Here is a 15,338-nt window from a genome sequence, read left to right as displayed (position 1 = left end):
AGTTCTGTACATGGCCCCCTCTGTGCCTGAATTTCACCTTCTCTTCTCTGTTCAACTATTTCTCTGCCTTCCCACCTGTGGCCCAAAATCCTCCGAGCGCTGTGTTTGGAGTTTTTCAAAGGATAATCAAGAAATTCAATTAACGCTTAATTCAAGCAGCTAATGAGAAATTGCAGACCAGATATTGACATATATTGATGTACCAAAAGCAAATACAAAAAATTATTTCTGAAAGATTTTTGTTAATCTTGTGTTTTTTACACATTTGTAATCTAGAAAAGGAAACATCTGAAAAAAGTACCAGCAATGTATTAGCATTATACTCATATTTTTGTTATCATTATTTTTTAAAAAGCGACATATAACCTGCGTTCTACAAGAGTAAAGATCTCTCTGGTCTACCATCCTGCCAGAGAATTGCAGATGTCCATGGAAGTAGTTTAAAAAAACAGGTCGAGCTCAAACTGTCCAACTTGCAGCACGCAGGACTTTATGGTCCGCCCGTGCCAAGGGACATATTTGCCTACCATTTTCAACCATTTTTGTACCTCCCGTGACATTTCTCTTCAGTCTCTTTTTCTGCAGAAAAGTACATCTGAGGGCAATGAATTCTACAACTTAAGAACAGTACAGGCATTGCAAAATGGTCCCTCCTTTTGTTACGCTTCTTACCCAATAGCTCTTTCACCATAAAAATTTTGCTGTCTTTTATGGACTTTAGATCATTGTTGCTCTTGTAAGCCAAATGGTCCTATTCCTTTTAGCTACTACTCAGACAGAAGCTCTGCAGTACTGACCATCAGTCCTCTCTAATTTGTTTTAATTTCCTTGTATCCTTCCAGATCTGTGGTAACTAGAATGGTGTTCAACATTTAAGATGCTAAAGTAGAAAACGACTATGAAAAAGTATAGGCATACAAATGAATATTTGCAAAAACAAGAAAATTTTTAAAAAATATTTGCAAAAGGAACATGAAAGTGTTCACTTGAAGAATTCACATAGGAAGCTGTTAGCACAGAGAGCAAAAAGCAAGCCACAAAGCTTTTTGCATGACCTGCATAAAATACAATAAAGTTTAGTTATGATAAAAGTAATTGATAAATGTTTGCGCTTTCCCCATGGGTTGGAAAAGGCATTTATGTTTTCTGTCTACTTTCTTGAGGAATGAGACTGCAACTACTGTTTTATTACCTGGACTTGTTTTTACTTCTGATGCTCTTACTCATCCTATGAACAAACACGATTTCAACCTTTCAGACTGAACAGTCTGAAGGATTAACAAAAGACTGTGTGTACATGAAACAAACACAGAACAATGTTAAATGCCCCCAGCAATTCTTGGGAGAAGGAAACATCACAAATGATGGACTGTGATGAAAAAGGGTATCACGACAGCAGACAGTAACTGACTAAGAAAAGCATAATGGACAGAGCAGCACTTCCAGCTCGTTCCCACACTTAGAAAGCACAGGTACAGATAATCTGTAACATACGCAATCCAAGAAAGTTTTAAAAATGATGTTTCTTAAAATGATCACTGAGAAGGAACAAGCAGTTGAAATCAAGCACACTGAATATTTTTTGTTGTGATTTGTCCACTGTAAAACAACACACCTGTAACAAGAACAAACACTTTCTGAGCGAGCAGGAAAAAAGAAGCAGTGAGCTTTTCAATACGGGTCATACAAAATTTCAGTCCTTTTCAGCTCACTGCAAATGCACTTTCCAACTAATTTCTTTGTTAACTTTGCAGCCTGGTTGAACACCTTACATTAACATTTAGCGTTAGGAAATTATTCATACCAAAGCTTTAATGAACATTGTTGGAAGGTGATTTAACATTAAAAACATGCCTCCCGCAATGTTTTAGTTGGCATTTCAAGTACTCTACAATTACAGTTTCAGTTACATATACAGTTCAAAGCTCCAGCATCATACAGAACAAGGACAGCAACTAAGTGATGTCTGTCTAGTGACAGAGAACACTCAGACCACTGAAAAAACATTAACCAGAAGTAAGGAAATTCATGCAAATATACAGCACTTCAAAACTTGACACCATGCCGATGTTTGCTTATAAAAAACAAACAATGAAGAAAGCACCAGGAAATCCCTTTAATTCCTTTGCTGATTGTGCATCAGGTCTTACTGTAGAAATGTATCACGTGGACATAGCTGTAATATTTTCTCTTCAGTTACGCACTAAATGGTACATCTGCATATATATGTGGTCCCAGATTCAGGGAATAAGCAGTACAAAAGAGCCTTCAATCCTTCCCTGGACTGAGGAAGATGAGCAAGAACAAAGGTAAAAATGGAGGCCCACAGTAAGAAAGACCTCATCTTTGGGGCCACTTGAAGAAATCATTCATTTATTCCATTCCATTAGCTGTCAGGAGAGCAATGCTCCACAGTCCCGAATGACTCACCAAGTTCTAAGGGATTTTTTGGGGAAGGTGGGATGGAGTGGAGAAGGAGATAAAAAAACAAAAAAAAAGCAAAGCTCTGAGCCTTCTCACCACTTGGGGACTGATAGATGAGAAGGAAAAGGGCCACTACTATGTTCTTCCCTTCAGGATCTAATCTGGCGTTTTCCCCATAATTTTGGCCCAGTAGCTTGCTCCAGCATTCAGTCTTTCCTAGAGTCTTTCCACTGCTTAGCAAAGACAGAAATGATACAATTTCAGCCAATGTCAACATTATTAAGAGCATTGTGGACATCACTGAGGGGAAAAAAAAAGTTATCTCCTCCTTGCCTGCAACAGTAAACTCCACAAGCAAAGACCACTGTCAGCTTTCAGACCCTATAGCACAGCTGTCTGATTTTGTTTATCTTCAAATGTGAGCATTATCTTACTAACTAGAAGGGCTAAAAACTAACTGAAAGTACTTAAAATATACAACAGGCTTTGGATTTTATGTATACTGTCAACACTGGGTTTCAACATACCCAACAAATCTCTATGAATAAATCAGACGTTGTTTTAGCCCTTTCATGTACAAGCAGGCAGTGACATTAAATTTTCTAACAAGGATTGGAGTAACACACACAAGATGACAGCTGGCAATATAAAAGCATTAAGATATACACATTACTGTACAGCTCTTATTCAATATTTCTAAAATACAATGAAAGACTACAACGTAATCATAAACTCTTACCTGAATATTATCAAATTTCAGTCCAGGCATGGTGAGATTCTCTTTGTCTATGAACACAGTGCTGTATTGCTGGGTGGCAACTGAAATTAGAACATTTCTGGTTTCCTCACTGGGAAGCCAAGCATCATTTCTTCTGTCAAGTTCACTCATATTTAAAGCTGTGGCAAATGGGTCATCACTCCCAGCAAAAACAGCTTGGATTTGTGAGAACGGCTTGGGGGACTGAGTTATTTCTAGTGCTGCTGGAGGACCACCTGCTTCAGGTTTCCCATTTCCCACAGAGAAAGCAGGCTTAGACGAAGCACAAGAACCATCTCCACCGTTTGAAAGAGAGGACATTTGTTCCGGAACCGAGGAGCCTGCGTTGGGATTACTAACAGAAATAAAATTGGATGTAGTAAACGAATCAAAAAAATCTGAAGCTAAAGTGTTAGTGTTAACGGGATCACCGAAGAACTTGCTTAGACTCGGACTTGGCTGAACCACCTGTGGATTAGACTTCACTGGAGTCTCAGTTATATTACTAAAACTGGGAGATTTTACCATCTGAGGCTCAAACCCGTCAGGTAGGAACAACTGTGGCTGAGTATTGACATTGTTTCCTTGGCTGAAAATAGTACACACAGGGATAGGCTCAGCCTCAGGAGACGGCTTGCAAGTACCGGGCAATGGTATCTGGTCATCAGGTTTGCTTTTGTCAATATTATTTGGTTTTGCTTCAACAGGAATGCCGTTTCCCAACTTTGGTTCGTCTTTCACTGCTTCCTGAATTGATTCTTCCTTTAGCGATGCCTGATCGTCTGTTCCAATCTCAGAAATGTCTTTGGGTGTTTCTTCGTGTTCAGTTTCACTCTCAGTACTCAAAAACTCTTCTTTACCCACTTCCGCCGGTGGTTTTTGATTACCTTTAGCTTCCATTTGTTCTACAATCTCCTGCAGGCAACCAAGCTCACCCGTGTCATCCTCACTGTTGTTTGGAGAATCTGAAATAATGACACTCTCCATCATTTGCTCATTAAGCTTATCTACAAAGTTATTCGAATCTTCTGACACCGTTTCATTCCCCTCGGATTCAAACTCATCTCCGCCAAGATCGATGGTTTCCTCATGGAAGAGGATTTCTTCCTGACTTTTCTCTCGAACCCTATTTCCGCTGTCCTCTTCATCCGAGGTGCTCCTGGCACCCTTTGCGTTACTTTCTGTATTCTCCATGGTAGCTGAAGGAGAAAAAAAAACGTACAAGGGTTAGCTTTAGCACCTGGGCACTGCTCAAGGTAACTAATAAGTATCTAATATTGAAATTCTTCCTGAAGATCAGTATGAAACACCGAAATTTTTGCTTTAAAGCACAGCCAGTTATTTGATAGATTTCTTTTGATAGCTACACAGGGAACAAAACACTAAAAAGGCTTTTATGATTAAAAAACCCTTTTTCTCCATCTTTCGGTGCCCTGAGAGGGGGGTACGGCCGCTGGGCCTCCCGAGCCCAACCCATCCCTCACCTGAAGCCCCACCGAGAGCAGCGCAACCTGTGCGAGGCAGGGCCCCGGGGACCCCCTCCCAGACCCCCTCAGAACCTCCAGGTCCCCCCTCAGGACCCCCCCCCAAACCCCTCAGGACCCCCCAAGGACCTCCCAGGACCCCCTCCCGGTCACCTCAGCGCGGCGCGGCCGCCCCCCCTCCCGGTGCCGCCGCTCCCTCCCTGCGCCTGCGCCGGGCGCCTGCGCTGGGGCGGCTGCAGGAAGCGGCCGGCGACGGGCAGCGGCGAGGGCCAGAAAGGGCGGCGGGGCGCGGGGCGCGCTGTGCGGCGGCGATGGAGGACGACGCGCCGGTCATCTACGGGCTGGAGTTCCAGGTGGGCGCGGGGAGGGGGCTGTCGGTGGTCGGGCAGCTCGGTCTTGTCTCCGTAATGTTCCTGGTTTTGTTCTCCTGGGGGAGAGACCCGCTGGTGGGGTGGTTTTGGGGTGCCTGCTGCTCGCCCCGGGGGCGTAAGCGGGGTGAGCGTGGGGTAGGAGCGGGTCCCTGCTCTGAAATTTGGTGGTTTGGGGGCAAAAAGCGCCGGTGTGGGACCAGGAGGCAAAAGCAGGGCTTGTCTTCTTCGTGGTTGTACCTGGCCTGGCTGGTAGGGCTTCTGCTCTGCCCCCAGTTCCTTGTCCCCCCCCCCCGCCTTGAGAAGTCTCCTTTTGTGGTCCTGGGGTGGTAGGAGAGCGCCAGCAGCCTCAAGTGGCTTCTTGTGGTGGTCTGTGGCTTACTGCTCTTCAGAAAGAAGTCTGTTTTTTTTTCAACTTATTATTATTGTTTTAATGTTCTTTTGAGGGGATGGTATGAAAATCTTTCCAAGAAGCTGTGGGTTTTACTTGGTTGTATCCAGCTGTGAAGGTACCTGATGTCTGTAGGTGTCCCTTGCTGTAGTTTCCATTTGGTATACTTGTCCCTCAGGACAAATTTGGCCTTTTTGCTAGTCATTTTGGCTATAAGAATGTTATTGGACTGCCTTACTGTAGTACATAAACTTCTTGGTCATCTTCATGGAGGAGCACAGGTGTCAGTGCAGTTTCTACAAGTGCTAGGAAAATATCCTATTAAGTGGCAGGATAGGTGGGAGAGATCCTAACCTGTGTTTCCTTCCCACAACAAGGTTTTTACTCAGCTATTACATGTTCTCTTTGGCAACAGCTGGCTTATCACCATTACATTAGTGGTAGGAGGTGCTGTGTTTCTTCTGCAGCTCCCAGAGCAATGTTCTCCTTCTGCAGTAGATGTTGTAAGAGAAATGTGTGTGTACACACATCCTTTTTCTTTTCCAAAGTGCTCTTGGAAAGTGTTCAGGCAACATATGAGGGCTCTCTGTAAGAAGTTTTGGTGCCCTGTCTTCAGAGTTGTGTACTCTGTAATCCTCACTGTACCAACAGATCTCCTAGCCAAACAATTTTGCTATTCATCTTACATAGGAACTGGTGTGTAACATTTACCTGTACTAAATGTTAAGTCTACTGAAGTCTGATAATACGCTATAATTTTATGCTTGGCTGTAACTCACACTTAAAAAGTAATAAAACTTACACTTAAATTTGCAGACTAAGATATATCCTCTGTTTAATAAAACTCATAGCTTCTTTTGAGTAGGTCTTATAATGACAAGTCTCCCAGAAGTTTTGGAAAGGTAGCCTGTGTGTTGTCTGGTTCCTTGGGGAACATGTACCCTCCAACCTCCCAGATCAGACATCTTCCCTTCTTCTGTGAAACATCTAACAGCTCTTTGGTGGGATGATGGAGCAAGAGGACTGAGAAGGTGGTGGTAATCAAAGAGAGTTAAGGTTAATTCAGAGCATTTAGAGAGAGAGACCGAGGGTGGGGAAAGGAAGGATAGTTTATGGGTAAGACAGAAAAGGAGCGTAGAGATAAAAGTTTTGGTTTTGATCTTCACTAACTGCCAGTGTGACTTTAAAGCAAATTATATCTCTATACCTTCTGAAGAAGGCCCTAATGGAGAGGCTTAAACCTTAAAACCAGTCTATTTCTTCTAACTTGCATCACTAGGCCTGATAAAAGATGTATGTCCTTCTGAAAGGTTCTTTAGCAAACTTCACCAATGTCCCGCATTATGAGAACATGGTAAACAGGATCCCATCAAGAAGCATATGTTTACTGTGTGGGTGACAGAGCACTGGCACAGGTTGCCCAGAGGTTGTGGAGTCTCTTCCTTGGAGATCTCCAAAAGCCGCCTGGATGTGGTCCTTGGCACCCTGCTGTGGGTGGCCCTGCTTGAGCAGGGGTTGGACCAGATGCCACCAGAGGTTCCTGCCAACCTCAGCCATTCTGTGGATCTGCTATTTTTTTGTCAGTGAAATGATCTGTTTCCTATTTGCCCTGTGTAGAGTTGGCTTATGATTGATACCTAACCCGGAGGACACAGTGTATTTACCTTATGTTATATAGGCTTAATTTTCAGGTGATCCATAACTTTTCTGTATCCTATTTTTTTGAATGTTTAAACAGTCATATTTTGATTAGGTGTATAAGCAGTACTGAATGCTGGAAGTGCCTCACTGGCTTTAGTTTAAGGTTGGCTGGATGATGCTTATACCTCTGGACACGAGATGCGCGGAGGGTGCTTTCCAGGACATGAGTATTTGGCTGGGTTGCAATGCCAGCTGTGACTCCTGGGGGCACGACCTATATCCCACCTTTTTTCAAAAGCATGCAGCAGCTAGCTAGTAGCAAGGGGGGAGGGAGGGAGATAGTACCTTGTGCCAGAGAATGGTAATTACGGCATATTTAATGGATTTTGAAGATACTGAGATGAATTTTAGTATGTCAGGTAATCCTCAATGTTGCATGTCCAAAACAAAAACAACCCCCCCAATAACAAACAAACAAAAAGCCAACTCCAACACCAAAACCACCAAAATCTTGCAAAGCCAAGAGGGAAGTGTAACACACCTGAGAGCAGGGCAGTTGAGAGCCTGCTGGGTGGCTGCAGGGCTGTGCAACACAAGAGCAGCTACAGCTGCACCCTGAGATTCAGACTGGCTGAAGTCATCCTTAATGAGCACATTAATGCTTTGTCACTGTTTGTGTACTGCTTTGTGGTCCTGTAGTAGTAAGCAATACTTGACCCCTACTGAAATTTTTAGCTGCTTGTTAGCAGATTTTACAAATATGGTCAGAGTCCTGTTGATTTAGAGTTTTATGCCTGCCTGTAAGAGTAAGGCAAGACTTAATTTCTGTAAAGGAAAATGTGACTTTTCAGGAAAACCAATTTAAAGCAGTGCAAAATACTGACTGGATTACAGGTTGTGTACAATGTCAGTGTATGTATAAAATTAATATGCACTGAGAATAGCTCTAGTGATTTATCTTTCTTCTGGTAGACGGCAGGTGTAGACTTATTTGAAGGAGAGGGGGAGCAGCTGGACTGCCGGAAGATGCAGGCCACACGTGCAGTACCGAGGGAAACCTCTGCATCCTCTTAGGCTCAGCCATGCCCCCTGTACAGAAGCGGAGCAGGTACAGAGGCTATGGTTTGTTGGCTGTGGAGTTTTCTTCTTCCTTGGGACAGCCTTTCTGATGGCTTGTGAGATGAGAGAAAACTGTCTTGTTTCTCTCAGTGAAGATGATCGTTTTGATTATTGCTTTAGAGATGTCTTTGGAGGATTTATTTAGAAAATTCAGTTGGTTCAAGAAACTGCATGATAATGTCTTAGTGAAATTCCTGGTGTTTTTCTCAGGCTTCTTTCTTTCCCGGTATTACTTTGCTCTCAGCCTGGATTAAAATGTACAGAATTGGTACTCATAAGAATAGTTCTAGTTAGTTTTTTTATTTGCCTCCCACTTCATGTCCTCCAGGATGCATATCTGTGGAGCTCCAGTCAAACATATTTAAGGGGTTTAAAGGCTTATTGGAGAAACACATACAAAAAAAGTAGATAAATGCAAAACTCCGTCAAGTAATCCTCCAAAGATCTTCATAATGTATGAAGTGGATGAGATGGAAACTGCTTCTTTTTAAAGCCTCAAGCAATTAGCAGGAGCTCGGTAATACTGGCTATGGTAGAGCCTAATGGCAATAAGAAGCTATAGTTATGTGGACTTGTAGGAGCTATGAAGGATGATTGCTCATTACAAGTGAGCAGTGACAGCGTGAAAGGGGGATTTCTGTGGATGATTGTGCCATGCACCTTTTAGTGAGGGTTGCTGTTGTAGCTGTGAAGGTTTACAGAGGCTGTCAGTCTTTGGAATAGCTTGGTGGTGGGAATTGGGTTTTACAGGGTTTGAGAGCAGCTGGCAGAGCGCTAGGGCTGCGTGTGCTGCCAGCCTCTTCTCCGGTGGGTTCACTGCAGCTTCTGACAGTCGGTGGAGGAGGGTCTCCTGCTGTGATGGGAGAAGCAAGGGTGTCCTACTTTAGTAAAGAGCAAGGTGTACCTGCTTGAAAATTGAAAATATGCCAGAAGACAAAAGTATCGTGCATGCCATAAGTCTGGGGCATCCCTGGGGTGGAAGGACGACAGCTTTTTCCCTCCAGAATGGGGCAGCAGCAAAGCCAGCCCTTGTCCTCCCCCTCCCCTGCAAGTGGCTGCAGGCTGTTTCTGGGTTTGAGCATAAACAGATGGTCAAATGACTTTAAATTCAGGTTTGGGGGCTGCAAACCAAATACTGTGTCCTTTACATCTTGCATTGCAATTCCACTGCTTAGTTAGTACAGATTGTTTATATGATTTTCAGATGATACATGGGCTACGCATATTCTTCTGATTGTATTGCATGTAATGCAGATATTCACATGTTAGGGGCAGTGTTTTGTTTACTGATACCAAACCAATGCAGTGCATCAGCTAGACAAAATTTGTAGAAGTATTGAGATTACTCAACTGACTTTATTTATTTTTGCGTATTAACACCCTAGGTAGTAACAGCCTAAGATACTCACTTTAAACCAAACTTTATCTTTTAGAGGCTTGTCACTGTCTTCCTCTGGATAATCTGTTGCTGTTGCCAAGGATCCCTCTCTCTGCAGTCTGTCCCATTGCGTTCTCTGAGGTTTTCATTATTCTGTCCCTCTGCCAGGAGGCTGGGTTGTTAGGGTTTGACAGAAGGGGGTCTTTGCCCAACATCACACACAGCTTGTGTGAAACCCCCATTCCAGTTGGGGTTCCCTGTGTTCTGGCATGGTGAGTGCTGCTTCTACCACTTTATACCCTATTAGTCACACTTGTATTTTAGGTTTTTACATGCTCTTTGCATTACATAAATAAATGTTTATTTCTGCTGAGCATTTGCAGTTGTCTTTGTCCATTGTGTGATGCGTTTCAAGACTTCTTTCTAAGACAAGGGAGCAACTCTTACATGGTGTCAAAGCTTCATTCACTGTGAGCCTGTTACTCTTTTCACCGCAATTACAATCATATTGTTTTATATTCAATCCTATTATATGCAATAGGATCTGTTAAGCACGTGTGTGCCTGACAGGAGTAACTTATGACAGATTGGGTTTGTCCTGATGAGTACGTCTGTCTTCTTGGCATAGAAGTTTGAAGTCTTTGCCCAAGCCTGCCTTTGTTCGTTTCCTTAGATTGTTGCAATTTGCTCTTGGGTCAACTTTTCTCTGGTGTGTAGCTGCACCTGTTTCCCCATCACTGGAGGGGAAAAATTATTTTCCCCACAGCTTATAGCAACCTCTTCATTCACCTTTTTCTCTTCCTTGGTTTCATCTTCAATGTTCCTGTTGGGAGTGGGTCTTACTAGCTTTAGTCTAAATGGCTTTCCCTGAAAGTTCAATTTTCCTCAAGGCAACGGTAGGATTTTTTTTCTTCTTCAACACATTGTTTCATTCCTTTCCAAGCACACTTTGCTGTATCTTCATCAGGCAGTTTGGCCATTTCCTGCACTTTCACAGGATCTTTGTGCTTTGCCTGCAGTGTGCTCAGCAAAATCTGATTCAGGAAGGTGCATGATCATTTCCAAATTTCTGGTCCTTTCTTCCTTGAATCATTTTAACAAGTGTTCTTACAATCTGGTAGCCAGTTCATGTTAGGTGATACAGTATCTCATCTTCATTTGGCCACAAATAGACAATAATAATCAGGCGTTACTTCAGATTGATGTATAGCAAGGCTTCTGTCGTGCTTGTATAAATTTGGTCTTCTAATTATATATTGGAATAAGTAGGTAGAGCCTTCATGTAGGGTTTCATGTGGCTGGAAATGTTTCATGTGGGTAGAGTTTTGGAGTGGCTGGAAGGCTGTGCAGAGGAAAAGGATCTGGGGGTGTTGGTCAATGCTCACTTGAACGTGAGCCAGCAGTGTGCCCAGGTGGCCAAGAAGGCCGATGGCATCCTGGCTTGTATCAGGAATAGCACAGCCAGCAGGACCAGGGAGGTGATCGTTCCCCTGTACTCAGCTCTGGTGAGGCTGCAGCTCGAGTGCTGTGTTCAGCTTTGGGCCCCTCACTACAAGAAGGACATTGAGGTGCTTGAGTGTGTCCAGAGAAGGGCAACGGAGCTGGTGAGGGGTCTGGGACAAAAGTTGTATGAGGAGCAGCTGAGGGAGCTGGGGTTTTTTAGTCTGGAGAAGAGGAGACTCGGGGGAGACCTTGTTGCTCTCTGCAACTACCTGAAAGGAAGGTGTGGGGAGCTGGGGGTTGGCCTCTTCTCGCAGATAACCAGTGATAGGACTAGAGGGAATGGCCTCAAGTTGTGCCAGGGGAGGTTCAGGTTGGAAATGAGGAGACATTTCTTCTCAGAAAGAGCAGTCAGGCATTGGAACGGGTTGGTCAAGGAGGTGGTGGAGTCACCGCCCCTGGGGGTGTTGAAGAAAAGGTTGGACGTGGTGCTTAGGGACACGGTTTAGTGGGTGACATTGGTAGTAGGGGGATGGTTGGACCAGATGATCTTGGAGGTCTTTTCCAACCTTGATGATTCTATGTGAACTTTTACAAACTCTTTAACACTTCATTGCTATCAATGTTCATTTTTTAAAAATATTTTTGAACCAGTTTTATACTTTTTTTCCTTTTCCCCAATGAGTATGCTTTCTTGACAGAGATGTGTCTGCACCTTTGTCTTTGACACAGGGCAGTGCAGTTTCGCATGAGTCTGTGAATTGCCAATGGTAGTTGTTGGCTTACTAGATATCTGAATCTCTAGCAGTTCTGGGTTCTGAGTTTCTCTTCTGCTGCAGATTAGGCAATTATTCAGTTCTCTGGCACAGACTGAACTGAGTAAGAAGCAATGTTAAGCTTTCAAAAGTGGAGATGCCTCTCTGAAGTCAGCAACATCAGGGACACATCAGCACTGTGTTTTTGATAAAAACCAAACAAGTGCGCTATTAGAAGTAAGATGGGATCTTCTAGTGGGTGCATAACTAACCGTATTGGAGATAGGGATGGAAATCTGGTATAATACCTCACATCAACAGGAGCTATAATGACAATCTGTATGGTTTTACTGATGAAGATTGTGTAAATTGTGTGACCACCTCTGATTACTTCTGCAAGGGTCTTTCATAGGACAGCAAAATGACCTGGGTGTGAAGGGACCTGCGGAGGTCACCTTTTTCAACCCCCTTCTCAAAGCAGGTTCAATAGATGAGGCTGTTCAAGGCTGTTCAAGGGCTTGTCCAACTGAGCTTTGATTATTTTCTTGGTTGAGATTCCACAACATAGCTCTGATGTGTGACAACCATCACTGAGAATTTTTTTGGTAATGTCTAGTCTGAATCTTCCCATGTTGCAAACCTGTCTTTGCTGCCTCTCAGTGTGTTGCTGTGTACCTTGAAGAACACAGATGTGCTCTTCTCTATACCCTCCCTTTAAGCACTTTAAATGAACAGTGGATTAGTTTAAGCTAAATAAATAAAGTGAAACAAAGGAGGACTTTGTGTTCAACTTCAGTTATTGTTCTAACTCTGCTATTAAGTGGGAAAGGGCAGTAACTGCTGCTGAAGCAGTTATAGTCTGACTGCAAAGATCCAAATTTAAGGCAAACAAACAAACCAAACACCTTAGATTTCAGGTCAGTGAACAAAAATTAAGCCCAGAATGCGTAACTTCACAAGTAACGCAGTCTGAGTGTGGACACCCATAAGCAGTGCTTAGTCTTGTTTCCATGTCTGCAATTAATCCTTCAATCCATATAGTAAAGGAAGGATTTACTTTCTGGTAATGGAGTAGACAATGTTTCCTTTCTGGTTGTGTGTACTGTGGCTGCATTTTCAGTTACAGGAATAGTAGCAGGGAAAATGTTTTCTATATCATTTGTTATTTATATATTTGCTTATGGGGAGGTGATGTGAAATCTCAATATGAGATGTTCCATCTCCAGTGGGAAAAGCTAACATTGGATTTCAGATCATGTGTGAAACTAATAAATAATTTAAATTTTTGTTCTCTTTTCTAGAAAAACCCACGCTTAAGTAACTCATTACTACCCCAATGAGCCTTCATGCCTCCATCACCCTATTACCACCATCCCTCTCCTTTTTATTTCTGTTCATCCAAGGTGTTTTTTTTGCTATGGTATTAGTTTTATTTCTTTTCTGCTATGATAGTGGTATAATTTTTATTCAAAGTTCATTCAGAACTTGCACTTCTGCTACTAAAAGCATGGCAGCTTGACTATCTTGGGAACAGATGATGCATTATGAATGCTATCTTAGAATTTTTATTTTTGTATTCATAAGCTTTTCCCTCTCCAGGTATGTAACTTATGGCTCTATGAAGTACTTTAGGATGCAGTAAACGAAGAAACACCAGTTCATTATGTTTGGCTTGATTCTGTCTCTCTGACTCATATTGAATTTTAGTGTGACCATTGCTATAGACTGTTCAGGTTGATGTCTGTTTGACTATGAGTTCACACCTTGCTTTAGAAAGCTTAAAAATAGCTTTAGCTGTATTGTAGCAGTACAGTTTATTTTTTATTAAGTTTATTTTGAGTTTGACATGGAAACAGGTGTTTCTATTTTAAGCATAAAATAGTGTACTTCAGTATTCCAGTACATGTGATATTCCTTACGCTGGAGTCTTAAACTTTTTTTCCCCCTTTCTTCCTCAACCTCAGTTTCTCTCCAGACCGATTTTGTCACCTTGGAAGACTCCGTGCAGGCAGAATAGGCAGCTGCAGCCCTGTGATGCAAAGTGTGCTGGTCAGAAATGCCTTTGGAGTGCAGCGATGCTGTGTCCTGGATCTCAGCACATGTTGGGCAGCATTTGTTGTCATCCATAGAGACTTTTGTTTTCTGAAAACACAAGGAGGAATTAATCATCGTTAGATTCTGTGGGTTTTCTGTTTTGTTGTGTGTGTAACCCTTAATTTTGTGGAATAAATCAGGACTGGAGAAGCTACAGAATACTATGCAGAATAAATGCATAGACTTCGGAAGGCCTGTGGTTCATTTGGTTTTCTTGGCAGATGGCATTGAGAAGTCCTTGGTGTTTGCTTTGCAAAGGTGGTATCTGCTTTGTGTTAGTTGGGTGGGATTTTTGACTGTGTATTTCTAAACTTCCTTTTAGGCTGTTAAAGTATTTGGTTGGGAATATTGATCACAATTGGGCTGCTGCAGTATCATCCCAGTCTTATAACGCTCTTTACCTGGTTTTAAGCCGTGCACATTTTTTTATAGAGGTTCCTGTCTGAGCTTCGTGGTGAGTAAGAAGTTTAGACCTGTAAACAAAAGGTTCCTCATAGCTCATGATGCCTTACTCTCACATTGTTAATAACCTTTATCCTAATCTTAGACCCTCTTTAAAAATGAGGTGATCTAATTACTTAAGTTGTTGCATTGTCTAGAAGCACCAGTTAGGTGGGGCTTTGCTGGCCAGTGTGTGATACCATGCATCGTGTCAATTTTCCTGGTAAATTAAACTTAAATATCTTGGGATATAGATCCTTTCAGGTCTATATGCAGTTCAGTGTTCCTTAGATAACTGGCTTTGTATAAGATAGGGCTTTATTGGTCTAGATTAATGGATACTCATTATACTATGCTCTTTGTTTAGTTTCTAATTGCTGCAACCATGAGGCAGGATGCTTTTTGAAAGATGTTAATTGCAACCTGCTCTGACAGGTTATAGGGCAAGATGGCAAATCTGAGGCACTTTTCTTGTAGACTTTTGACAGCGCTCCCAATGCAGAGACATGGTTCATCACAAGGGTTATTCAGTGGCTTTGCCTGCTGAAACAGCATTCTTTTTCTCAAAATGTAACTACAAGTAGACAAAATTAGACATATCTCTCTCCATGATAGCCCATCATAATTCTATTCATTTCAAGAGTAAGATGGTCCTTACTTGTGAACAACGGATGAGTTTGAACCCCATATGGATGTTGAATATGGATGTTGTAGTCTTTTATGATGGACAATAAACAGTAATTTACCATTTTAGTTTGGGCATTTTGTGTTTAACACGATTCATTCTTGAAAGCGAACACATTAGATCTACTTGAAAGGCTTGGAGAAGGGTGAAAACCTCCCTTGTTTCTTTATTATATTAAAGATCCTGGAGGTCTCTTCTTCTGCTCAACTTGCAGAAACTAAGGAAGCTTGTTTGCTTGAAAGAGACACGTTGCCATTGGCTTACTTCTAGTGTTAATTTCACTGTAATTGAAAGGAGGTCTGAAATAGAAGCTCTTTGCTAGAGATCTGCAAATGTAAATGCTTCTTAAGACAAAGCAAAA

General features: G+C 42.4%; 2 protein-coding genes across 4 annotated transcripts in view; one reads left to right on the top strand and one right to left on the bottom strand.

The window, feature by feature from the left end:
* Positions 1 to 4,940, bottom strand: part of TRAPPC12 (trafficking protein particle complex subunit 12) — a 54,284-nt gene extending 49,344 nt beyond the window's left edge. For both annotated transcript variants that reach the window (XM_080587767.1, XM_080587768.1), the window contains exons 1-2: positions 4,819 to 4,940; positions 3,164 to 4,380 (exon numbers count right to left, since the gene is read on the bottom strand). In XM_080587767.1, the coding sequence (XP_080443893.1) occupies positions 3,164 to 4,375 (1,212 nt within the window). In that variant the 5' untranslated portion in view covers positions 4,376 to 4,380; positions 4,819 to 4,940. The remainder of the gene's footprint in view (positions 1 to 3,163; positions 4,381 to 4,818) is intronic.
* EIPR1 (EARP complex and GARP complex interacting protein 1) overlaps positions 4,863 to 15,338 on the top strand; it is a 72,055-nt gene continuing 61,579 nt past the window's right edge. For both annotated transcript variants that reach the window (XM_080587770.1, XM_080587769.1), the window contains exon 1: positions 4,863 to 5,018. In XM_080587770.1, the coding sequence (XP_080443896.1) occupies positions 4,977 to 5,018 (42 nt within the window). In that variant the 5' untranslated portion in view covers positions 4,863 to 4,976. The remainder of the gene's footprint in view (positions 5,019 to 15,338) is intronic.

This window comes from Anser brachyrhynchus (genome assembly GCF_964034855.1).
Source record: "Anser brachyrhynchus genome assembly, chromosome: 3".
Classification (NCBI taxonomy): Eukaryota; Metazoa; Chordata; class Aves; order Anseriformes; family Anatidae; genus Anser; species Anser brachyrhynchus.
This window is presented reverse-complemented; position numbering and strand designations above follow the sequence as displayed.